General features: G+C 53.4%; 2 protein-coding genes across 5 annotated transcripts in view; both read right to left on the bottom strand.

Annotated features, from left to right (window-relative positions):
• The window catches only part of FAM107A (family with sequence similarity 107 member A), a 31,209-nt gene extending 21,648 nt beyond the window's left edge, over nucleotides 1-9,561 (bottom strand). Inside the window, exon 1 of the mRNA XM_013303380.3 lies at nucleotides 9,433-9,561. Coding sequence (XP_013158834.2) covers nucleotides 9,433-9,456 — 24 coding nt within the window. The 5' untranslated portion in view covers nucleotides 9,457-9,561. The remainder of the gene's footprint in view (nucleotides 1-9,432) is intronic.
• Nucleotides 9,562-12,361: 2,800 nt separating this feature from the next.
• Nucleotides 12,362-22,647, bottom strand: FAM3D (FAM3 metabolism regulating signaling molecule D). Of its 4 annotated transcripts, XM_027793532.2 has the most exons (9): nucleotides 17,420-20,301; nucleotides 16,555-16,662; nucleotides 16,215-16,235; nucleotides 15,411-15,534; nucleotides 15,097-15,155; nucleotides 14,671-14,721; nucleotides 13,265-13,349; nucleotides 12,992-13,118; nucleotides 12,362-12,787 (listed from the first exon to the last, which is right to left on the bottom strand). In XM_027793532.2, exons 1-9 carry the CDS (start codon nucleotides 17,430-17,432, stop codon nucleotides 12,698-12,700), a joined length of 678 nt encoding a protein of 225 aa, XP_027649333.1. In that variant the 5' UTR covers nucleotides 17,433-20,301; the 3' UTR covers nucleotides 12,362-12,697. The 4 variants fall into 4 exon arrangements, with proteins under 4 accessions (XP_027649333.1, XP_027649322.2, XP_005230100.3 ...); XM_027793521.2 differs by adding an exon at nucleotides 22,516-22,647 and having other exon boundaries at nucleotides 12,362-13,118; nucleotides 16,555-17,486; XM_005230043.3 differs by having other exon boundaries at nucleotides 16,555-17,570.
• Between the last annotated feature and the right edge of the window lie 3,211 nt (nucleotides 22,648-25,858).

Here is a 25,858-nt window from a genome sequence, read left to right as displayed (position 1 = left end):
AGCTCCTGCAGCAAATGTCTGCAGGCAGTTTCACAGGTGTAGGCTGCTTTGAACCACCAGCTCTAAGCAGGCATCCTCCTCCATAGCTCCCTGCTCGGGGAGGACAATGCTCCTAGTGCAGCTTAAAGCCAGCCTCCCTGTATAAACCATTAATCAGTGTTGTCTACATGTGGGTGCTTTAATATTTACTTGCAGCAAAATTGATAGCTGGTAATTCTGGACCATGCTTTTGCTTTGATGAAAGTGATTAGGGAAATGAGCCGTCAGCATGGTCAGAGCCTGAGCTATGGAAAGGGTGACGAGGATGGCTTCAGGCAGGTTCAGATCAATACAGGTGCTATTAAGGTGCAGTATCATAGCGTCTGTATTGCACTGTAGCCGAAGTCTGAGCTAATAAATTAAGCAAGCAATTGCTGCAATCAGATCATGGTGATAAAGAGATATTAAAGTGGGCAAAATGCCACCCAGGCTGAGACCTGATATGAACCTCCTCCAGGCTTGGTTTTGTGAGGGAGGCACCCTTAGCAGGGTTGGAAGTTGCCTAACCTAGTTGGGAGTAGATGGGCTCAGAGAAAGGTACTTTGTCCGTAAGGTGCTGCAGCAGCTGCTGACATCGGTGTTCAATGAATGACCACATCCCTTGATTAAAATAGTCTTAATTGCTTAACCCAGAGGTTTTGAAAGAAGTTGCCATGACTTGGAACAAGGCATTGATGGTTGGCAGATTGAAACTGGCGTTTCTGTGTGTGATGAAGCCACAAAATATGCGATCTAGAGGTTAGCCAAACTGTACTCTACCACTGCCTTCAACTAGCCCCAAATACCTCTTGCTGCTCCTGCTGGTGCTCTGTATGGAAATATCTCTTATATGCTCCTGGATGCTGTGATACTGTCTAAGCTATTGCCCAAATCTCCTGTGTTATTGCCCATTCTGGTCTATCTGTGCTCATTTGCTGCAGCTGGAACTGATCCAGAGATCTCAATGAAATCATCCACTGGAAGAAACTTTTGAGGATTAGTAAGACTTTTTCCCCATCTGTGATGTCAATGCACAAAAATCTGTCAGCCTGATTGTTCTGCTGCAAAGTCTTGCCATGTGAGGCGTTGAGGCTTATTTGATTCAGCAAGCTGGCGCACGTGTTTGCCGAGATGATACCATTTTCTTGTTAAGGAGAAACACAGATAAAATCAGCAGCGTGTCCCAGTGCCTAATACCCCTGCTAATTCCCCACTGGCCTTGATGGGAGGAAGTACTGGAGTTTGGATGAATTTCCCAAATTTCTTGAGGGCTAGGAGAGGCAGTGTACCACCTTGCTCCTCCCCGGAGCTGGCAGACTGGGCTCTGCCTTCCCGGTGATGGTCACAATGTAGCTGCTATCAAGGCTATTGTGAGAAACTGTGGGTTCCTCTCTCTTGCAAAAGCAGAGCAATGCTGGGTTCGGGAGGGTTATTGCCTGGCAGGGAGCTTGACCGTGCACATTCCTCTGCTCCCAGCTCATGATGGGACACTGTTATTTTGGCAGGTTTTGCAACTGGGACTGGCAGGCACCCAGGTGTCAGTGTCCAGGCACATTCCGGCACTCCTGAGCCAGCAGCTGTGGAATCTGCTCCCTTGTCGTGGGGAGGGGTCTCAGCAGGGTCTCTGAACCACCCCTGCACCCAGTGCTTGCTCCAGCCCAGTGCCCAGTCCCATCGCTCCCCGTCCCCAGCTGCCTGCCCTTGTCCAGCCCTCCATGTACACCTGCCTGGTGGTGAGCAGGTTTTTCAAGTGAAGCTGCAAGCTTGGATTACTCCTGGCACTCGGCCACAGCCATAGCTCGTTTCACTATCATATTGCAAAGGACTCTTAAGTAATATCAAGTTTTTGGTGTAACATTTCATTACCGGTCTTTTGACCTCTGCAAGTCTGCAGCACGTCTTGGGCTAAAGCAGAGCTGAGGGCAGTTGCTTGTGGCCACTCTCACGAGGGCAACCAGCAGCCTCAGGGATTTTTTGGCTACAGCAATTTGTAAATTTAGGCTTGCAGGAGGGGTCCGGGCTCTCAGGCTGGATACGGGGCCAGGCTCACGTCACTGCAGCTCCCGCGCCGCTCTTGGGGAGCACCAGCCAGGTGGCCACTTTGCTGCCTAGTCGAGTGGAAAATTGCAAATGCTTCAAATAGCGCTTGGTGTTATTTTATTCATAAAGAAAACACAATTTGACACAGATGAGTGCTGCGCTGACCTCTGCCTGCCTTTGTCACCAGTGCCACTCCCCTCTCAAAGCCTGGTGGCGGGGCTGGCCCCAGAAGGCAAGCACAGCCCTCCTGCAGCCACGTAAGCTGGAAAATCGAGTCTGATTTCATAGACTGCCCAAGAAGAAGTGCAAAAAAAGCTAAAGCGTGGAAGCAGCAGCATGGGACGGGGAGCTTGCTGGGGCTGCCAGCCCCAGGGCAGGGAGCCCTGCTGAACTCCCCGCTGGGGCTGAGCAAATGCTCCCTGGCTGCACGGGGCGATGCACCGGAGCTCAGCCGAAAATTTCTTGGAGATTAATGAGAGCAATCAGTGACGGGGCTCAGCCCCACGGCAACAGGTGTGCAAGGCTCATTTGTCAGCATTCAAGCTGACTGCAAAGCCCGACATCCCTCTGTGAAGTGCTTGGGGAGACCCCCAGCAGCTCCCCAGCACAAACCAGGGCATCACATCCATCCATCGGCGTGGTGCCAACGGACCTGCTATTCTCCCCTGGTCCTAAGGAAATCCTCGCCTGCCGTTCAGTGCTTTTTAATCTGGTCCCTTGCAATATGCAGAGCACATAATGCCACTGGATGCCAGGACAAAGTCAAATTCTCACCCTGCTATCTGTTGGCAATAGCTGCATCACCGACATCAATGTTGTTAGCAGCAGTTAAGCTGTTGCTATGGATAAACCATTTTTTACCTGTCTCAGGAGCTTATTTTTGCCCTGTGCTGGAGGTGTGGTACCACTGATGATGTGAAAGACTGCTCCACTATTTCTGTGGATACTGCTGACTGCATGGGAAGAGCATCAGTCACTGGCATGAAAGAGCTCCAGCAGTTTTGAAGTGTATTGCTGTCATGCTGCAGAGAGACCATTAAGATACTCTAAAGTGCCTTGAAGAATTGCATTTTGCAAAAAGTGAGGCTTATACCACATGATTAATAGGGACAGCATTTCTTTCTGGCACTGCACCACGCTGTCCTAGAGCCACCAGGCTCCAGTGGCATCATCAGTGCATTTCACAACTAGGGACTATATGTTAGGGGCCAAGGATAGTGCTGCCATCAGATATTGCTCTTCCAACACCACCTTGTTGTGCTCTTTACCTGTCCAGGGTCACTAGAATTGGTCCCTAGCTTGGAAAAATGGGCTTTGTGAAAAATAAGGGCAGAAATGTCCCGGCAGCCCCAGGCACTGCTCATAGGGGTGGCCTGTCCCCTGCACGCAGCATGAGTCGGTGGCTGCTGGCTGGGTCCTGTGTGAGGGGGACCCCAAAAGAAAGGGGCCAAAAGGAAGGAGGTTTTGTTGTTATCCGGGATGAGATGCCACCCACCAGGCTGCCCACCACCACAGGCTGCAAATGGAGGAGGCAGTATCCCCGTTATCGCAGGGTTCATGAGGAGGCAGCAGATGCCACTTGAACAAGCTCCCCAGGAGCAGAGCAAAGCAGTGAAGCCTTTAATTGCTTTAATCCATTTTTATTTGAGGAGTGCTGAGCCATCCCAGCCCTGGCAGCTGCTGCATTTTCCATGCAGTGATCTTCCTGCTCTCCCCACAAGTGTGTCAGGGACCTCTCTTCAGTCTGAGCCCTCTTCCATGGTCCCCTTGCAGCCCCAGATGCTGCAGGCAGCATTGGCCGGTGCTGGCCAGCCTCTGCCCTTCCTCTGGAGGGGCTGGCTGCATGCTCCTCTGCATTCTGCCCAGCACCCTCAACCACAGATCAACCCCCTGTATCACATCTTCTCATGTACCGACTGGTAAGATGTGCTCAGTTGCCCTGCTGGCATGGGGGCTGCATGTCCTGCTTGTGTGCGCACCCCCGTGCTGCTTCAGGGCACACTCAGCTGTCTGGAGAGTCCATATGGGTATCATGGCAGCTGTTCTGCACCGCGATGAAGGGTGCAAGCACACAGGCTGCTGATCCAGTGCAGCTGCAGAAGCAGCAGTGCAGACTGGGGAAGGCAGAGCCTTAAACTGGGGCAGCTGTGCCCAAATTAGTTCCCTGCCTGCACTGAGCCTATCTAAGCTCTCTCAAGACCAAGATATCAGTATCTCTGGAGGGAGGGAGTTGTGTTAGGTGTTGGGCCTGGTTTGTCTGTGCTGGCTGGATACTCGGGATGGGGAGGTTAGCAATAAAGCTGTGATCTCTTTCCAGGAGCCAGAGCAGCCTACTGTAACAAGTTTAGCTTATGAGAACTGGGGTGCTACAGCATTTTCTTTTACTTTGTTTGAAAGCTACAAAAGTCTGGAGTGGTAAAGTCACCACCTGTGGGACTTTAAAGGGCTGAAGAGGAGGAAGGCAAGAAGAGGCAGGATAAGGTCACCTTAGAGGGCTTCTGTTTTGGTTCTGGGACTTGCTGTGGCCCAGCTCTCCCCCTCTGGGCTCTGCTGTGTCAGACAGGTGAGAGGACATACTGGTGTTTGCTGTCTTGTGTGCTTGACCTGTTATTTTCTGGGCATATAATATTTTTGTCCAGAAATGGGCTTTCCATTGATGATCTCCCCAATCTTGTGAGGCACCTGGGGACTTCCCTTGTGTGCAAAGTCATCAGCTCTCGTTCCTGCTGCTCTAAACCGGGGCTTGTTGCAGGCAGCACGCAGCAAACCCTTCCCCAAGCAGTGCAGTGCTTCAGGACACTGAAACTTTGTGGTACCCAGTTGCCATATTATTTTTGGGTTTGCTCCCAGGGCCAGTGGCAGCAAACAACTGGTGACGTTTGTGACTGTCAGTGGGACTTGTTATGCTTGTGGGTCTTGGCACCTGTAGCCCCTCTTGCTGAAAGCAGAGCGGCAGCCCTGGCTGGTGAGGTGGGATGGCAGATACTCCAGCAGCAGAGCAGACAGGGTCCCTCAGAGGGCTCTTGTGCCTCCTGGGCACAGCAATGCTTTGAAAGAGCTGGCAGGGACACTGGCTACCGGCTTTCTGAAATAGCTGTCAGACAGCCAGGAAAATCCCGCTGTGCCTGCCGGTCTGCAGAGCACGATGGGGCAGCGATGTCCCAGCCTGCTGCCTTGGGGGCTGCAGCCCTGTAACGTCCCCTCTCTTGTAGAGGGGCTGCTGGACCATGGGGCCTCTTCTGGGTGTCACAAACTGCTGCATTTCATACCTCTTTGTCTTTCTGTGATTGAGCTCTTCCATCGCTTCTGGGAGCAATCTGGGCCTTATTCCTCATCTCATTTTTTAAGTGGTTTCAATTCCAGCTGCTGCTCATGCTGGTAGCTGAATGGAAGATGCTGGTGATGACAGGTCCTGGGGCTGCCTCCTTTGGCATTGTGTGATCCCTGTACAAGGACAGCCACCATCCTGGTCCCTTCATGGCAGTTTCTTCCCTGTGCTCTGCTGCACTGGCATGAAACAGCCCTTTTCTTTCTCACTATAAACCTCTCCTCTGCCAGCCAAAGACACAGCTCCTCTTGTTTGCCTTGCTCCTGTGCTTTCCAAAACAAGGGCCCAGGATTTCTGTAGTCGGGATAAGAGTTTATAAGTTCTTGAATGATGAGAACCAGCTTTTTGGTCAATCTGGATCTTTCATTTAATAATATAGACCGTTTTAAGTGTCCCTATAAATGTTGCCTTGGTGTTTTAGCACTCTGTTCCCTGTTGGACCGTGGTTTATGCAGCTGGTGCTGGTCAAGAAAAGTGATGATGCTGAACGTGGTGGATGCTGCTGTAGCTGGAGTTACCCTGCATGCATGGATCTGATGCTGGGCTGAGGCCAAGCAGGATGCATGTGTGTGGAGCTAAACTGTTAATGGTTAGTCCCATGGGAGGGATGTCTGCTTTTGGGTGTTCACCTGTGCGTGGGGTCTGGGGAAGGGAGTCCCTTGCTCAGCATTAAGTGGTGCTGGGAAAATGCAACTGCTGCTTTCTGCCTCCTTCAGGACGGGTGGAAAACCTTGAAAATCACAACTTTTATCTTATTTTCTCCCTGCCCTGTGACACCAGCAGATGAATGCCTTTTTGAGACTGAGACCATTCTCCTAATAGACAAGATGACCGACTTCTACGCAGATGCTCAGTAGGAACGTGACCCCGCTATTACCTGCAGCAGAGCTGTTGGAAGTGCAGTGGCACTTATTTACCTGTTTGAGAGCCTCCTCCTCCCACCCGTTAGCAGAGGAATTTTTTTTAGGACTTGCTTTTCATTCTGGAGCTGAAGTGTTGATTTTTGTAGCCTTCACCTCCTTCATTGTGTGAATAATGTGTGTGGTTGCTGGTGAGAAAACTTCACGAAGTGCAGTTAAGTGTGTTGGTGAAACAGCTTGGCCGCAGCCAGAGTTGGTCTGAAATAGGGCTCTGCTCTGGGCCAGCTGTGTTGGGGTGGCTGAGGGACACTGTGTGTCCTGGGCCACCTCCCTTGTGCCCCGAAGAGGAGAGTGGATGCAAGACCAGAGAGTATGTCCTGTGTGAGCTGGGACACAGGCAATAGCAGTTCTCTGGCCAGGCCGAGGGGATACCCTCGCCAGTGGGCTGGGTTTGGTTTGTGGGGAAATCCTAGCAGCATCTCCCAGAAGCGCTGGTCCTCTCCTGCAGTGCTCAGACAGAAGAGTTTTAAAGGATGCTCTCAAAGCCCCGGTTTTCAGCATGGGCAGCCAGGTACTGTCGTTTGCCTGAACAAGCAGAGCCTCTTGTGCTGGCGTGCTGCCTCTTGTTGTTTTAAACCATCCACAGAGCAAAGCTCCCTGCTCAGCAGCAAGGCTAATCTCAGCTCATCTGACATTAGTGTAAACTGACACTCTTGGGAATTTGGGGACAGAAAACTTTCCCTGGGGAGACTGCCGCTATGCAAACCCTGCCTTGAGAAAATGGGGAGAAAAGCAGTGGAGAGTTGTAGCCACCTGGAAACAACCCCCTTCGCTGCCTGGGGGTCTGGGAGCATCTGCCTGGGCAGCCTGGGGAGCTGCTGCCTGGGAGGCTGTGCTTGCAGGATTATTTGGAAGTGGTTTGCTGCGGATTTGGAGGGATGTTAGCTGCATTCCTGAGCCCAGTGGGGCTGGTGCTCTGCAGAGCAGAGGGCTCGGCAGGGAATTGGCTCTGGCTCTGCAGTACCCCTGAACCAGCCCCGTCAAAGTCCTTGCCTTGAAGCGAAGGGTACTGCAGCAGGGGACTGTCTTGCTGGAGCCCTGCCGTTGGCTTGGACCCACGAGACGGCGGTGATACCAGAACAGGTTTTTTGGGAGCAACTGCAGCCTTTGAGAGTGGAAGTGTCCATGGAGTCATGCTGGCAGCCTTTCCGGTCCCTTTTGTTGTGGAGCTGGGGGTTGCCTTGCACTCCACAATCCACTACTGTAATCCCCTTGGAGTGCTGCTCTGGTCTAAACTTAAAAGGGGTGCAGCTGAGACTGCTAATGCAGGCAGCACTGGCAAGGTGCTGAGCCTTCCTCCCACCCTGTGCTCCTGTGCAGGACCTCTCTGGGCTATAGGTGGAGGATGGAGTCATGCCTGGCAGACCCTCCTGGGCTGGTTCTGCAAGGGCTGGGGGAAGGAGAACTTTCCTGCCTGCCACCTGGATGCCTGCCACCTGGACCCAGCCTGCTCCCTGGGGAGGGCTGGAGCCTGCTGGTCATGCCGGCGCTGGAAATGCGGCAGCAGGAGCTGTCTTGTTCCCCCCCCTCCCCCCCCCATCAGCTTCAGCCTAAGGATAAAGCACCGACCCAGGAGCTGCCAGTCAGATGTCCCTGCTCGGTGCCAGCCGGGCGGTGGCACAGGCTGCATTTGGGAGGCTGAAATGGGAGTGAAGTATCTGACCTTTTGGTGCCCATGGAAGTAAAACTGTCTCGGAGCTTTTTGGGGCTGCCAGCAAGCTGGTGTGACGGGAGAGCCTGAGCTCCCGGGAGCGTTTCAAAGCCAGATCATTCAGTGCCGGGCTGCGGTGGGGCGGTGCTGTTTTGGAAAGAGGGAGCAATGGGGAAAGCTGTCCAAAAGCGGTCTGGTGTTGGGAGGCCGGCATAGATTGCTTTGTACGCAGCAGGGCTGAACTGGGTGGCTCTGAGCCGAGCCTGAACTAACCAGCTTATTTCTCTGCTTTGAGTAATGCCCCTACAAATGTGCCAAGGCCTGAAGGTCACGGCCACGTGAGTAAAGGTCTGGGGTTTAGCTGTGGGCAGAGCATGGCTCCTCCCGAGTGGGCTGTCGTAGCCCTGAGCCCACTGCGGGCTGGAGCCAGCGTGGCATTGGCCCCTTGGGTGGGTGTCAGAGAAGCAGGGGGCTGGCTGGGAGCAGCACCTCCTGTACCTGGCACTTCTCTGAGGTCTAGGAAAAGAGATTAATGCTTACTAGTCCCACATCGGCCCAGATTTTCCTTCTGGGTGTTGGTAATGCTGGCTAGTGCAACAGTGTCTACCTCTGGTTTTGCAAGAAAGCCCAGCAGATTTCCGAACATCTGACAGGCACCTGGTTTGGGTGTGCCTGCCCCTCTGAAGGCCACAGACCATGCTCAGCTGAGCATGCGGGGTCCCTCCTGGGGCAAAGAGTCACTGCTGTCCCCATTGCAATAGACATTACTGACCTAGTGTGGTGCGCGAGTGCATTTCTCTTAGAGCCGGGAGGCAAGGTACGGAAGCCTAATACCGGATCAGGGCATCACAACTGGATAGTGATGATGCATCTCTAGGCACTGATGTCATCAGCCATAAAAGCAAAATGACATCTAACACACAGCACAACCATCTTTAGCTGTCTCTGCACGAGTCTGACTCCATAAAGCCCTGTTTCCTTTTGGAGCTGTTTGACCACTCTCCCGGGGGGATTTGGAGGAGAGGGAGATGCACGAGGACGCCATGGGACCTGACCCAGCTCTTCCCCGTGCTGGGAGGGAGGTGGCAGTAATTCACAGGCCAAGAAACACTTGGGGCTCACTCTGTACCGTGTCTGTGGGAGACAGCCCAGGGGCTGCTGGATATGCTCGGAGCAAGCCTGATGTTTTTCCTCAGAAAGCCAAACTTTGCCTGTCCTCATGCAATGCTCTGATCCCCTCCTTGCTGTCTGGAAAGCCCCGGCAGGCCTTGAGGCTGAGCCCATCAGGTGGAATTACTTAATTCAGCCCTGAGGAGTGACACCCACACCCAAGAGTGGGTCCCTTCCCTCTAATCTCTTGCTGCCATCAGCTGCCTGAGCCTGCATGGGGCAAAACAAGCACCGTGTAAGCAGATGGTGCCTTCTCCATCATCCCACCACCGCTTCAGTAGCCCTGAATAAAACTGCCCCGTTACCTTTTTCCCGTGAGCTGCCCCCATGGTCCGACGTATCAGCTATGCTCTGCTCAGCCGGGGTGTGGGACCAGCTGGCTCTCCGTGGTCGCTGGCCCCCTTACTCCCAGGCAGATGTGTGGCTGTGCAGCTCCTGGCCCCTCGGTAGCTGCTGTGGGGAGACGAGGGTGAAATCCAGCCTGTCTGCAGCGGGGTCGGGCGGGAAAGCTTGCTTTTCCTCCCTTCTCCCAGCACGTGGAGAACTCATTTTCTTCATGCACCTAACGGCTGGCTCACGCCCAGGCTCTGCCCGGGCACAAAGGCAGCTTTCATGCTGCGGATGCCCAGTTTCTAAGCCGGGATCCGTATTTTGAGAGGCTGTGGAAGATTACAGTAATTGCACTTGACAGGGCAAGATGTCACAGGACGCGGATTCGCCCAGCTGCGGGGCCCTGGCACCCGTTGGTCCTTGCCTGTGGCATCCTTCCTAGCTGCTCCTTTGGTGCTTTGCCGAAATAAACCCATACCCCCAAATAAAAGAGGATTATCCCTCTGCTACCCGTCTGCATTGTGGCTCTTGGCTCCTGTTACAGCACTGGATTTTGCAAACTTTGCTCCTGCAAACACCCCAGCCTGCCTGTTTGCTGCTGCAGTGCTGGAGCCCACCATGGCCCCCGGGTGAGCCCAGGTTACCCGGAGCTAGGTCCTGGGAGGCCGGGCACGTCAGGGCTTGCTTGTGGTTGCTGAAGTCTCTGGGAGATGCCGCATGGTGAAAACCAGCCAGGTAGGTGCCTATCTCTGCAGTAATACAGCTTTCCGAATGCTAAGGCACTAAAAAATCTCATCTGGGGACTACTGTGCCTGCACCCACCACCCTCTTCACAACTTTTTAAAAACCAAGCAAGTTAAATTTGACTCCTGATGCCATATTTATACCCCTGCCTCCCAGATGCTGGACTTTCGAAATGCTCCAATTGATTTATCAGGACACGGTGGCTTTGGCAGGAATGGCTCTTCAAAACGCTGGCTGCTGATTAAGGTCCCTGCACAGGAGTTACACTTTTAGCTCTTCCTATTTATTGAAAATTGTGATGTACCTTTAGTAGGTGCTTTGTGATGGATTCATAGTTAATTTTAACTGTCTGTAGTGTGCTGAAACATAAATTTCCTTGATTTTGGCTTTAAACCAAATTTCTCATGTGGATTGCAAAGGGCTATGAAGAGTTTCCTGCGGCTAAAAGGGGCCGGTTGTTTTCTGGGCTGTAGCTGATGCTGTGTGCTGGTTTAGCCCATGCAGCCGCCTTTACAGCTCTTAGGCTGTTTTCAGTTTGGCTTACGAGCGAATCTAGATCCTTTGAGGGGGCTTAAAATAGTTGGCATATTTATACTGGCAGTGCGGCAGGACTGTGTGATGTGAGGGCTGTTGTGTCTGCTGCGTTGTGTTATTTCTCGCTGCTGCCACGGGTAGGGATGATTCAGCGCTTGGGATTAACCGCTGCTGTTGCAGCAGATTTAGGGATCGATTTATGGTGGAGGCTTCCCTTGGTGGGATCAGGTGCACGTTAAGAGCGCAGGAGGATAAGCTGGGATAAAATACTAGAGCTATTGGGGGTTTCCTCTGTGATGGCTGTGTTTGGGTTTTATTCCAGTTTTGCCTTTGGGAGTTGTTATAGGTGTTACACAATTGATTTCAGGATTTTTCCTTGTTTAGGGAAAACCAGTTGCCTTGCTGGTTTTGGATAGTGGTGCTGGGTTTGGGATCTGGGGTTTCATCCCTAAGGTGGCTGGTGCAGGACAGGCTGTGTCTCTTCCTGGCCTTATCCTGCCAATGCTCCTCACTTCTGCTCCCCTGGGGTGCCTCGGGGGCTCAGATAACCGATGTGAACTGCCTGTTTAAAGTGTTGTGTTGTACTGGGGCAAACCCTGCTGTTAGAGGCAGAAAAGGCTGTGCAGGGCAGCCTCTTACCCTGCACAGCTCCAACAGAAATGCTCCACCCTCACGTTCTGCAAAACTGCTGGTCTGCTTTAAAGAATGGGGAAAAACCAGATACAGTCGTCGGAAATTAAAGTCTGTATATGATGCAAATTTGTCCCTGTCCATGATGAGAGATAAGCCTGGGCCATCACCCACGCAGTCTGATCTCAGCAGCGCTGGTGCTCGGGGAGGTTTTGGGTACAGATGGGGCTGGGGTGAGTGCAGCTGGACACAAGTGGGGGGCAGATGCTCCCCCAGGACCTCCTTGGCGTTGGGTATGAGCATGGGAACCACCCTGGAAGGAGGTCTGTGGGGCTTTGCCAGCCTGCGTTTGGGCAGGGATCCCTCCTTTCCTGGAGGTGCTGGCTGGCCCCAGGTTGGGGTGCTGCTCCTGGAGCAAAGCGGGTGTGCGGGTGCCTGCGGTGGGTGCAGCCTGGGCTGTTGTATGCTCCAGATGGATGCTGACTCCAGCTCTCCCGGTAAAAGGCTCCCACCTATTGGTTATGCTGCACAACTTCAGCCACCTGGACATCAACATGCACATCCATCCCTCCCTCTTTGAGGGCAAAGTCAGGTTGGCACATCCCCGGCCTTATCCTGACCTTTGACGGGGGCGTGCCACAGAAGATTTAGCTTGGATTTAACCCAGGAGAGATGCAACCAGGTGAGGGAAATGCTTTGGTCTGCAAACATTAACCTACATTGCTGCAAGCCGTCCCTGTGGCCTTCTGGCCTTATTGTGGCTGTAGGACAGGGTGGAGGCAGGAGCTCCAGGGGGAAACCACCAAGGTCTGAGCATCCCCAGGGATAACTCTGCCCTGTGCCATATGGGGAGGGGGAGCACCCGTGTGCAGTGCCATGGGATGGGTGATGGTGACACCTGGCTGGTGGCAGAGAACATGGTGTGCTGCATCTGCAGGGAAAAGCATGGATTATGCTTGAAAATGGAAGTGAGAAGGTAGTTGTGTTATAATTAGGTCTTATTTAAGAACTCTGAAAAAACTTCTACAACGTTTTTAGTTCAAAGACAGAAAAATAAAATACTCTATATTGACCCATAGATGAGGACAGCTCAGCTGAACCCTGGCCGGGTGTTCGCTCAGGCCCTGCAGGCACTGGTACAGCTCTTCCCCAGTCCCTGCACAGCCCCTGCTGGGAAACTCTGGTTCCTGGGAACGCACCCACTGCTGGGCTGTGGGACCAGGCGGTGGGGGGGCTGGGGCTGGTGTGGTGGGGCTGTGCTCCCCGCCATGGGGCTGGCATCTCTGTGAGACTGGTGGTGTCTGCCCTCTGTGGCAGGCTGGGGGCTTGGAGCTAATCCATCTTCCTGGGGGCGCAGCCCTCCATCTCTAGCAGCTCAGGCCAGCCGTCATATTTATTTGTGTCCTTATCATTTTTGATGTGCTGCAGGAAAAGAAAAAAAGGCGAATGAATGAGGAGGTTGGTGGCACAGTGCAAATTTGAAACGTGGCAAAACTTCCAGCTTGGCTCGACGTGGGGGATAACGCCACTGGCCCATGTCTTCTGCAGACAGGTGGGATGTAGCTCGAGAGGTGCTACGAAGAGGATGGGAGTCCCCAGAGCTGGTGGCAGGGGAGGGACATGTACCTGTTCAAAGGGGCTCTTTTTCTTCAGCCCTTTCGCTCCCAAGAAGACCCAGTTGTCCCGGAATCCCAGATTGCTGGCGTGGCTGCTGCCCAGCTCCGTGAAGTATGCACGGACTTTGTCGTTCATTCTGAAGGAGGGTGAGAGGGTGTTAGTGTGGTGCCAGGCAGGTGTCCCTTCCCTCCTGTCCCCTCTCTGCTGCTGGCAGCAGCACCTCAGCTCCCCCCAGGTGTGGGTTTTTGGGGAGCCACGTGTTGCTCCCGGGGCCAAACTCACTTTGTGGCAGCGTCATCATAGCTGGCCATCAGCACAATGGTGCCGTGCTTGATCTCTTGGAGGAAGGTATACAGTTTGTTGATGTCTGGGAGAGAAAAGCATCAGGGAAAGAAAAAGGGATTTAGCAGGGAGTGCTGCATGGCAGCTGGCGGGTATGTTCCCCTCTGGGTCAGTGGGAAATATCCTGATTGTGCTGGTGGTAGCCAGGATTTGGAGTCATGGGTTTGGGGAAGGACGGGCTCCCAGATGCTGCATTCCCCACCTTGTGTTCCCGCCTGGGCTCTCCCGCAGCACCCAGGGCTGGTGCTTTCCTCCTGCCGGTACAACCGCAGGGGGGAATTTGCTTCTAAACCTTGCTGGCTGACTGTGAAATCTAGTTATGTGAATTTACCTCCCGACACAAGAAATGAACCCGTTCAGCCGCAGAGCTGATCATGCCTTCAGCTACATTGCGGGAATTATTCCTCATCCTGCATCCCTGGGATGCTCGAGTCCAACGCCCCATCTAGTGGCACAGGAGCCAACTGTCGCCTTCCCAGTGCCCCCGCCACCGCGCCTCACTCGCAGGCTCGGCTGGAAACCTCATGGGACTGGTGTTTCTCCTTAAAACTCCAGAGTTACCAAGGACAGGTTGCAAACCCAAAAAGCAGAAAGGGTGATTGATCCCTGGAGAAGGCTCAGACAGAAAAGGGTAAATCAAAAGCACTATAGGAGCGGTTTTAGCGTGTGATTTTGAGGAGTCCTGCCAAAACTCTGGAGAGGTTTGGGTACAGCTTTGCAGCACCAGTGGGACATGCAGCACCCTGCAGGTTAGTGCCAGCCAGGCTGTGAGCGGGTGCTGCCCTGGCTCAGGGCATCTTTTTGCTGTTAGGAAGATTGTTTGAAGCCAGCAAACGCAGGGACGTGGTCTTTCCTGCCACCAGGCTCTGCTTCATGTGCCCAGCCTCTCTGGGGCTGGGAGCCGCATCTCCTGCCATGCTCTGAGTGCCTCATTTATCCTCCTGCAAAAGGCAGGGAAACGAGCTGCTGCTCAGCCACCACCAGCATTCAAAAACTGAGCTGAAAGCTGCAGAATCTAAGGATTAGTGTAACTACCTGATCTCAGAAAGTAGCTTCTCTCAGGTCTCAAGTGTCCCGGTTTATTCAGTTTATGGAATTATGTTTTTCAGGCAATTATGCACATGTAAAAGGATTCAAGAGCCAGTCTTGGATGTACATGCGTCATGAGGACTCCAGGCTCAGTGGCCTCAGGGAAAGCTGAGCTTTTACTTCTGGAGCTGGCAATCCTGATCAAAGTCCGCTCAACTTTATTGTTAAATACATGACAGAGGAGCAGCCTGAATAGCCAGCAGTGCCAGTGGGAACCCTGGCTGGGAAGCACCAAGCAGCGAAGCGACTGAGCTTACCTCCAGAGTACGTATCGAATGTGTCAGCTTTCAGGAACTGCCCACTTGTTCCTGAAAGGTTAAAATTCAAAACAGAGGGCAGTGAGTTTGACTGGGGTGGCTCTAGACTTCGCCTGGCCACCAGCTTGGAGTTCCTGCTGCAAAACGCTTTGCCCTTCCCTCAGTGTGTTGTATTTTCTGCAATGGTGAATATGTTGCTTGGTGGAGTTCATGGAGCCATCGTGCATGACCCAGGTGGGTTTGTTCCCATCTCCCTGGCAGTGCTTGCAACCATAATTGTGGCTGTTCACCCCATGCAGTGCTGGACTGGTGTGCTTTTGGCTCAGCCATGGTGCCGGGGTCGGGGTCCCCAGTGGCCTCTTCCCTCCTGGGGGAGGAAGGGACCCTGGCTGTGGGGAGAGGGGGGCTAGTGCTCGCCTGACTCACCATTCACCAGCGCGATGTTCAGGCCTCTGCCAACATTGTTTTTCACGCTGCTCATGAGGCTGGAAAAGAAAGCAGAGAGCACCAGTAAGTGCAGGGATGCCCTGGAGATGCTGGTGCCAGTGAAACTGTGATGGGGTGAAGTGGCTGCAGACAGCAAAATGTCCCCAGAAGCAGTAGCAAAGAAAACTGTTTCCAATTTTTTTTTAACCACAGATGCACTGTGATGGCCATCGACATGCTCGGTAGAGGCCCAACTCACTCTACGCAAGCCCAGGCCAGCCACGGCTGCCCCGTCCCCACTGTGTGCTGCTTACACCATGTCATCAAAGCAGATGGAGGGTCCCACCACGTTTGCAGCACCACTGATGATCTTGAAGGCAAAATGGTTCTCGGGGCAGCTCTGCTGGTTCCTGCACTTGTGCCGGGGCAGCTGCTCACCTGCAAGGGAGGAGCGGAGCTGCGAGCCATGGCGTTGGCCCCATGGCGGGACTCTAGCCGTGTCCATGAGGGGCTGACCAGGGCTGGCATTGAGGCATGGTGGCCCAGTGAAAGGAAAGCACCTGGACCAGTTTCTTGCATGAAGGACTCTTCCTGGGACTGGGACCGGCTGCTTCTTTGAGGTTTATGGTCCTGAGGCTCGGGGAGGCGGGGGTGGGTGGGACGAGCTGGCCAGGGTGCCAGGTGCCACTCAGGGTGTGAGCAGCGGCATGGCAAGCTGGTGCCATGGGGACTGCAGAGGGGTGTGTGCCAGGGAACGTTTGGAGCTGGCACTCGCTCAGAGCCAACCCCTCGCGGCTTTTCTGCCCGGAGCTTCCCCATTCTTGGCTGGGGCAGGGACCTGTGCCACACTGCCGGGCATGGCGTGTGACCTGTTCCGTGCTGTAGCCCAGGGGTGTTTTTGCTGGGGCAGGGATATCGCATGAAGGTCGTGTGCTTGCAGAGCCTGCCAAAGGCACTCTTGCTGTGTGCAATAATGAAATGCCCCTGTGTTTGGCAGAGTGTGGTTTTTGCCTCAGGAAAGGGGCTCTTGAGAGCAGCTATCACGTTTCCAGCATCACCCGCAGCCCTGGAGCAGGGTTGTGTTGTGTGATGGAGATGAAGTCGAGAGCGGTACTCACTGCTGGACTTGTCGGTGCCACCTGTGGGTATCAAGCAGGAGGGTTAGACACCCCAGAGAGCTGCTGGCTCTTCCCTGATCCAGGAGCAGCTGTTCAGGCACCAGCTCTCCGAAACTGCTCTCTATGGCTGCAAGCACCCCCAGAGCCACCCACCCCTGTGCAGCTTCCCACCACGCTGTCCCCTCCCTGCCCTGATGGCCAGAGCTGGTGGCTATAGCTTTGGCCAAGGACTGCAAGTGCAAATGTGTATAGCAGCTATGTGCCGCTCTGGGGTCTGGCTTGTGACGGGGCTGCCCCCACTCTCCCTCTGGACCCAGCTGGACCCCCGCTGGTGCCTCACCGAGCCAGCTCCGCACGCTGATGGCTTTCCAGCTCCGTTCGAAGTATGTCTGCACAATGAACCATGTGCCCAGCAGTGTGATGAACAGTGCCACGTACCGGATCACGCCTGTGAGGGATGGGAGAGAAGCCAGGTGAGCAGCAGCATGGGTTGGGGACTGGAGCATCCCTCTGGCTTCTTGGGGGCTTGGTCCATGTGTCCCCAGGTTAGCAGGCACAGGGTGACAGCCAGTGCTTGTGTGGTGTGGAAAGGCAGCTAACACTCCTTCCTCCATCCTCTGAAAGGACTCTGATCTCTTAATTAATATCTCTAGAGTGTGTGGCGATGCTCAGATAGGCATTACCCTTCTACTGGGAGGCACTATTCATATTTCTCTCTGCATTAAAGTAAATCTGATAATTAGTCAGAAAGCTATGTAAATCCAAGTATTTCTTATGTTCCCAGTGCTGGGAAGGCTGCTATCCCCCAATTAGTCACTAGCTACAGCCGAGCAGCTGCTAATAGAAATGTGATTGGCATTTGGCTTTAAAGCAGCGCTCATCGGAGCAAAACGTTCCAGTCCTGCATGGAAAGAGAGTAGAAAAATGTACTTCTATTGCAGCTGAATGGCTCTTATGGAGCCATGAATGTCTCAATAGCCCTCTCTTCCCAGCCGCAGAGGGTTTCACTGGGAAAAATACAACAGGCTGAAATCTACACAGATCTTTTAAAAACCTGATGCTTATACAAAGGCCCTTTCCCATACCCCTGGCAGGGGCAAAGGTCAGGGTAGCTGGGTTTGGAAGAGGTCGTGTAAATGAAAAGGAGGTGGAAAAAACTGCAGAAGAATGGACAGAGAAAAGTCAGTCTCTTTCTCCCTCCTTACTTGTCATCCGCATGGTGGTGGGGAGAGAGAGCACGACCGAGGGGGTGGCCGACAGTCACAGGTCACCCTGAGGAAAAAGAAGGCAATACATAAAGCATACCTGTAACCCACCAAAGCCAGGCAGGTATTAGATGAAAAAATAACTGCCATGTTTAGGAAAATTTGCAATAAAGGGTCTCCAAAGAGGTATAAATTCCTATTGGGCACGTGTGTTCAGTCCCACCCTGGTATTGAAATCCTGGCTCTTGTATGACGGAGCATGCTGCACTAATTGAGCTTTCTTCATTTTTAAGCCTCTGAACTCTTCACTGTGACCGGCTGCTGCCCCGTGTCCTTCTGTTTCATGTCCTTTTCTCAGCACTGGATCACGCTTTTCTATCTGCTGATAATGATGAGCTCAAGGAGCATATTTTTGATCATGGCTCTGCTGCATTTCCCTCTGGGATAACGTACAGCAGGTTTCAAATATTAGGGGCTGCAAAATGCCATCTGAGGACAATCTGTGATTTGGCCTTGCCCGAGCAAGGGGCTCTGTGGGAACAAGCTTGTCTTCCTTAAAACCAGAAAGGGAAGGGTAAAAGAGCAGGGCCGCTGAGCTGGGCAGAGTAGCCAGGTTGGGGGACGCCTGACTTAAGAACAGAAGTATTTCCACTTGCCCAAACCCTGCAGCATCTTCACCCACACAAATGGGGAGTAGCTGTAATTTGGAGAATGAGCTGTTTCCTACCCAAGCAAGTCTGTCTGTCCCCTTCTCTCCTGCTGCCACCCCACTACACCGGGCTTCCAGGGGCTGGGGACCCACTCCTACCTTCAAAATTCGGGGCTGCAGTCTGGTGAATGTCCGTCCTGGTAAACCACCCTGGAGTCCTAAGTCAAATTGTCACCTACAAGATGTGTGCTCAGAGCTAAAGAGCCTAATGTTAACAAAAGCAGCCCTTTCTTGAGGCTTGGCATAGAAAATTTGTAGAAGAACTGTGCTGGAGGTTGCTTTTCCTGTTTGAAGGGTAAATAAGGAGCAGCGGGTTGTAGCAGGGCTGGGCTGCAAGTTGATTTCAGGCTGCTGCGTCATGAGGAAGGAAAGAAGAGCTTTGTCTCCTGCCCAGCCCTGCTCTGGGTCCCCTCCCAGGACTTGAGTTCAGCGAAACTGCCTGTGGCAGTGTGATTGACCGTGGCCTTGGTGCAGCGTCCTCCCTTGGCCCCCTGGGTGAGATGCACCCAGCACCCCACATCACCACTCTGGCTTCCCCTGCACCCTGGGGTAGGTTGCAGCATCACCATATGGGGCCTTTAGGCAGCCTCAAAAGCAAGAAGAGAAATGATCTGCATTGCAGGAGGAAAGCTGTTGTGTTCCTGCTTGGCCTGAGACCCCAGTGGGCGGTTTGCAGTAGGCCAGGGTGGCCAGTGCCCGACCAGAGTGGCAGCCCCACAGTGATGTTTCAGCTGTCCAAAGCCTGGCACTGGTCCCCACGAGACCCCTCCATGTTGCCCACATTTGCCATAAGTCTGTGGCAAGGAGGAGCTGCTGAAGCTGCTTGGGCAGGAAGCTAGTGGTTTCCCATGGGAGACTGGCCTCATGGCTTATCTGCATTTCAGAGGAAGCCTTGGAAGGTATTTGTGTACCCTCACATATCACGGCAGTGTGGTTTTGATAGTGTATCAGCTAAGCACACTGGCTTCCCAGCAGCATCTCACTCCTCTCTGGAGCTATTCCTCCCAGAGGAAGGTGGCCGTGAGCAGGAATCTGCCTCTGCCACCACTAAGGTGGCACAGGGGTCTGCGATGCCCACAGACCTTCCCCCCCACACCTTGTCCTGGTCCATCCCCACCCCATGGCACAGCATCCCTGAAATGGATTTTAAACTTGTGTCGGAGCTGGCATGAACAAGCCCATTTCAATGAGCTGGTGGAAGAGCCACAAACCTGAAAACAGACAGTTTAAACATTTTGGAGGAGAAATGCTGCCTGTGGCTGGATCTGCAGCGACAGCACTGGGCTCTTGCCTTTTGCTCCTTTCAGCATGAAGTTTTGCTTTTGAAATGCAGAGACCCTCTCCTCATGCTGGGCTTCCCAGCCCAATGCCTGCTCAGTGATGGGGGCAGAAAAGCAGTCCTTAAAATCCCCCTTGGCAAGTTACAAGTTCTTCAGAATTGGTATTGGTTTGCTTTTGGAGCTTGATGAGCTCCCCCTCCGAATGCCATGAGCGGAGCCTGCAGCTGGTGCGGATTTGGAACTGGGCTGTGATTTGGACACAGTGAATGGAGCAAAACTCCACTGGATTTGCAGAACCATCCCCATTTGGTCCCTGCTGCTGCAGGGGACACCAGCCAGCCTCAGCAGGGCCCATTGCACAGTGCTCTCCTTCACCAAATTTGTATTTTTTTCTATGCACATATTGATTTCATTGCAGAGGAAGAGAAATGGAAAAACAAACCAATAAAAGCTAGTGCTGTAGGGAAGTCGTGTATTTATTTGGGCTATTTATCTTCACCTTAATCCCAGGTAAAATTTATTGGGCAAAGTCTCTAGGTGGTGAAATTACTGGAAACTGATTCCGTTACAAGAGGGTAGCCCTGTCCTGGGATTTCTATTATATTCTCTTTTGTTTAGATTAATTTTTTTTCTTTCTTTCTTTCTAAACGTGTGCTGGGTAGAAAGACCGTTGTGCTCTGGCATCTGCCAGAAAGAACTTGCAGGAGAGGGAGAAAGGAAGTTATTTTGTCTAATAAACCTGAAGCTTATTTGCTTAAAAATGTTGCGGGAACAAAAAGGTTCTCAGACAAATATTGCTAAAGATGCCTGTGGCATTGTAAGACAAAGATTCCACCCCGAGCTGGCTCAGGTCTGAAGTGCCGCTTGGCAGCACTCCATGCCTGCTGCCAAGAAGAAACCCAGGCAGATCCCTGCCCTTGCAGGAAGGTGTTCCAGGATGCAGCGGGTGAATGTTCCTGTTTCCTCCCAGTGCTATGGGAAAACTTTGCTTCTCCAGAAATTCCTGCCTTTGTGTTTTTTTTTGGACCCCTGTCTCCCGGGCTTTAGAGCCCCACAGGTCCTTCTTTCTCCCAGCAGGTCCCTGACCGTAAATGAGACATCATTTTATTGCGGGGTGGGGATGTGGCTCCAAAGAGGGTGGCTGCCAGATGTCACCCATGCCCATGTGCAGCCAGGCACCCTCCAGAAGTCAGGGTTCTCCTGCAAAACTGAACGCAGGGGCACAGAAATCTTTTTAGTCTCAAATGGAGTCGATCCAACTGAGCTTTACCAAGTTACTGAACGGGAGAGCACTGCCTGCAGGTGGGCTCATGAATTCCTCAGCTCGTAAAAATGCTTGGCCAGCTGCTGCATCCACCAGATGGCTGGAGAGGGCATCTTACAGTGAAGCTGCCCCCAGCACAAGTCAATAGTTAACTGGGGTGAGGCCCTGATCCTGAAGCAGAAGCCAAACAGGATGCACGGCAGTGGCGGGCAGGGCTGTGGGTCGGGAGCAGGACGGCGGCCAAGGTTCGACAGGACACCCGGAGGTGCTGCTGGGGGAGCCGGGCTTGGGGCCGGTGAAAGGGAACAGCCTGGTTTCGGTGCCCCCTGCCCGCTGCACCCCTGCCCGCTGCACCCCTGCCCGCTGCGTGCTGCACCCCTGCCTGCTGCGTGCTGCACCCCTGCCCGCTGCGTGCTGCACCCCTGCCCGCTGCACCCCTGCCCGCTGCACCCTTGCCTGCTGCGTGCTGCACCCCTGCCCGCTGCGTGCTGCACCCCTGCCTGCTGCGTGCTGCGGGGCAGGCATGGCCCCATCCTGCATTCCGCTGCCTGTGGCTGCCAGAGGAGCACTGCCCATCCACAGCTGCCACTGATTCTGTCTCTTGCTCTTTTATTTGTCACTGGTGGCCACTTGTCCAGCTCTCAGTACATCTCATGAAGCCCAAAGCTAAATCACTGTGAGCTCGCCTCTCCAGTGAGGTTTACCCAAGCAATGAATCAAGAGCTGCAGCAGCCGTGAGAGATGGAGGGGAGCAATCAAATCCTCTCTGGCACAGGAACAGCAGCTGGCAGCTGGGCGGATTGCAGATTTTACCGAAGAGGGTTATGCCTAAACCTCAAGGCAAAAGGAGGGGCACAAGTGTTGGTGCTCAGGGCTGGCAGCGGGCTGTCTGCTGGGGAGAGGTGCTGCTTGGGGCTGAAAGCACAGGGAAGGCATGGGCCATGCACTGGTCCCTCCACTGGGCTGTGGGGATGGGCTCTGGTTTTGCATGATTACATGTGTGGGAGGACCCAAAATGAATTTTCGTCAGCTAGCAAAGCCCTGGCTGCCAGCACCCCGAGGGCTCCCGGTCGGTGCCTCGGAGGTGTCCTGGCAGTTGGGCTGGAGCACTGCTTAGGTCTCCCGCTTACTCATCTGATTTTCCTGTGTGCAGCCGAGCCCTGGCTGCTCTGAGTACACAGAGGTTGTTCTTGGGAGATGGGGGTGCTTTTCTTACCATGTCAGAGAAGGTTTTCAGCTGACCAGTGTTTTCTGCTTTGTATCAGAAAGCAGTCGGTACCTCATGTCCTTCTACCCTTCCATCTACTCTGGGTTCTCAGATGTCCAGCTGATGCCGTCGGCTTTTTAAAGAAGATAATGCCCTCCCGACAGGTGCTGTGTGGGCAGCAAGGCCTGTTCCCTACACAAGCTCTTTCAGCAGTGCAAAAGAAAACAGATGGTATCCTGAACAGCAGCTTGGCCTCTGACAAGCCGCACTCTGCATAGCAAAAGCCCCACAAATTCATCCACAGCCACGATGGGTAAAGGCCTTTAACCTGAACCACACATCACACAGTTGATTCCACCATATATCCCGTAATGAGGGGAAATGTGGATTTAACCCTTGCCATTAACACAGGTAGTTCATTAATTCTGTCTAGGAAACCAGCACAGCTGCGCCTCACAGAAAGAATGCCAGCGCATGGGGCTTCCCCTTCACCTCTGTGCTACGAGAAGGAGGAACAATTAAAACCTTCCCTGTGCGACCCTCTAACCTGCCAGCCAAGTCAGAAGAAAAGTGCTGCAGAAAGGCATTATTTCAGCCATGCTCTAGAAACACCATTTCCTCACTAAGCCTACATACCGCTCAGTGGCTGGGGCACGCTGTCCCTCTCCGCAGGCTGCGTGGGTGCCGGGGCATCTGGGGAGCTGGGGCACCATGTGCTTGGCAGCGCAGCAGTGCGGCTGCCCAGCCCAGCCTGGCCCTCTGTGACTCATGGCACCTCCCTGAGCCTTATGTCACTGCCCTGCACAGGGCTGGGTGCTCCGGTGTGCCGTCCTGGTGTGCCATCCCATGGGGCACAGTAGCCAGCAGCGGTTGGGAGCAGCTGTCTTGTGGGAGGGGAAAAAAAAAAAAAGTCATTCCTGCAGCTGTGAGCTCGTGTTTCCTTTGGAGGTTTTCTCCGCTCTGGCACTCACTTTTTTGCCACATCAGAAGAGGAAAACCTCCCCCGGGTGGGCACCAGCCTGAGCCTCTGCACTGGCCCAGAACCAGCACAGCGGGCAGCGTGGCTGGGGCAGGGTGCTGTACCGCGGGGGCGGGTGGGCACGGAGCCAGGACTGGTGTCCTCCCACGTGGAGTAAATCCAGAATAACCGGGTCTGGTGGGTTTTCCCCCTGGCTGTGCTGCACGCGTGTGGGCTGGCCCCCAGCGCCGCTTTGCTGCTTATCGTTTGCAGGAGGCTGGAGGTTCCTTTTTCAAATAAGCATTTATTTATCCAGCAACAGTCCTGAACTCCAAAGGAGTCCTGAGTTAACTGTAGATATAGATTTAGGTCATTTTCTTTTAAATCATTTATTGTTATTATGTTTCTGAAGGAAGAAATCACTCCTTGGAGACTCCAGCCCTGCAGTTAGCATGAGAGGCCCTATACATTTTCCAAAGCTGAACCTCATTTACCTGGCAGCCAAGAACAAAACAGTTCCCATTCCTTTTTCCTTTTTCTTTTCCATTCCCATCACTTAGAAGAACTAGACAGCTTCTCTTGGAGCTTTTAAAACAATTTTTGCCTGAGAGTCCACGAAGGAGATGCAGGGCCGGCAGTGACAGCCCTGCCTTTGGGACTGCAGCTTGCAGAGGGCTGGAGCAGAGCTCTTGCGGGACTGATGCTGCTCCCTGGTAACTAATTTGACAGCTGAGGGTGCTCTCTGCATAAAAATATGTACTGAGCTTCCCTTCACTTGCCCCCCGGCTCAGGTCCCCAGTGCTGGGCAAGGGGTGCAGGATGCAGCCTGGGTGCAGGGGGTGCTGGACTGTACCCAAAAGGAAATCGCAGTCTGTATATTAAAACCTTCCAGACAGGGAGCAGAAAAGCAAACACAGGCCTGGGCTTTGCATTGGGATAATTATTGCCCTCGGAAGGAAATTTTAGCTGTGGCGAGAGTCTGAGCTTAAACAGCGCAGTCTAAATCAGAAACCTCCTCCTTCTCCAGGGAAATATCCTTCCTATTAGTTTGTTTAGCTGCTGGCAATAACTGGCTCGGCTCAATAACAAAGCGCCCCAGGCCCCGGTGTGCTGCAGCATGTCTCTGCTCCATTTCCCTACTTCCCACCTGCGCAGGAGCTGGCCCATGGCACGGGGCTTGTAGTGCCCTGGGGGAGGCCTGCTTTGTGATGAATTTCTCCTCCTGCTTCAAGGGACCTGAGCACCCCCCGCAACCCCCACCGCCACCAGGTCCTCTATGGAGATAGAGACATTGCTCTGCTTGCAGAGGAAATGAGCAAAAAACATCAGTGGGGCCAGGGGCCTTGTCATCCCAATGAAGAAACCTTGCACGGAATGCCTCTGCTCTCTGGAACTACACGTTTCAGCCAGGATCTTTCCCTGAAACCACAGGGAAAAATGGAGAGCTGTACGCTTTTATGGTGGTTCGTGGCTGCGGCACAGCCCAAGCACTGGTGCTGGTGTGGAGAGTCCTCCTGTCCTGTCCCTGCATCCTGTGGGAGCCCAGGTTTTGCCCAGCCACTGTGGCACACAGCAGAAAGGTGCTTTTAAATCACACATAACATTGGTGAACACATCAAGTGCTGGGAACAGGGCATCAGCTTGGTCTCGACTCAGCAAATAATTAACTGGTGCAGTGCAACAGAATTACATCAGTCTCATCTGCGGGCTCCCCCCGGGAGGTTTCTGCATGATAGAGAAAAAGAAATTAAGAAAAAAATAATAGATGTGGTATCAAAAAGCTGATAGGCTGGGGAGTGAATAATCTGTGGTGCAAAGTCACTGCGCTGCAATGAGCGCCATGGTAGGATCAGCAGGAGCGAGCTGGCGGGTGAGGAGCTGCTCTCCTCCTCCTCCTCCTCCTCCTCTGTGCCAGTGCTGGGTGCATGGGCTCCGTGTGAGACCTCGGTGGGTGGTGGGGAGCGTTGGGGCGCTGGTGGCTCCTGCCAAAAAGCCCCAGTGGCTGCAGTACTGTCCCTCCCAGGAGCTGTTTCCTATGAAGCTCAGCACCCGGAGGCTCCCCGCTGCAGATCCCTTGTCTGCGGGGCTCTGCAGTGCCTGCTGGGACACGCTGCTTTGCAGGGAGGTGCTCGGTGGGATAAATTAATGAGAAATACTCTTAGGAAAGGTTTGGCCACTGCCACTTTGCAAACTTTGTCCTGAAAAGTGCGGTGGCTGTAGCGTTTCAGATTGTTCATGCCAGGCTAAGTCAGGTACTGGAGGTGTTAAACGGAGCACCTTTAAAAGGGAACAGTCTGTTACTTCTCTGTTGATCTGGTGTCAAACACCATCTGCATTTCCTGCACACCACCTGCCGGAGGTGGGTGAGGGCGAGGGTTGTCCCCGCAGTCTGCACCTTCCCGCGTGTGCTGCCAAGGGGGATTATCCACCCATCAATAAACCATCCTGCTCACCTCTCCTCTCCTGCTTTTGCATAGGTTAATAACCAGCAGTATTTCATTCACCGAAGGGTGAATCGTGCCAGCAAACTGATGACACATCCCATAGGTTTCACTGGCATCCTGTGACCGAGCACAGCCTGAGCATCCGAGTGAAACGCCGCTGGAGTTACCTTGTGTCAGATGGGCTGGAAGAAGAAATGTGTGAGGGCAAAGTTTGGTAGGAGGAATGATATAACAGTATTGGACAAAAAGGTGAAAAAGCGGTTTCGCAAGAGCTGCAGGGTGGTGCTGGCCGGCCAGGGGCTTGGTGTGCCTGCGGTCTCGCCCGGCAGCACGGCGGTGCCGGCTTTTGGGGGTGCTGTTGTGTAGCGCATCTGCTGCGCCCGCTGCATCCCGGCAGCGCAGCTCACTGACGGGGCTTTGCTGCTAGGAGACAAAAATAAATAAGGGAAATCGTAAGTGCTTTTACCATTAAAAGAGAAATTAGCTTGTGTAGTGCTAAGCCCCCAGTCTGCGGGTCCAGAGCAGCCAATCTGTTTTTATTGTTTTGCAGGACTCCTCTGCAACTGAATGATGACAA

This window comes from Falco peregrinus, chromosome 5 (assembly GCF_023634155.1).
Source record: "Falco peregrinus isolate bFalPer1 chromosome 5, bFalPer1.pri, whole genome shotgun sequence".
In the NCBI taxonomy this organism is placed as follows: domain Eukaryota; kingdom Metazoa; phylum Chordata; class Aves; order Falconiformes; family Falconidae; genus Falco; species Falco peregrinus.
This window is presented reverse-complemented; position numbering and strand designations above follow the sequence as displayed.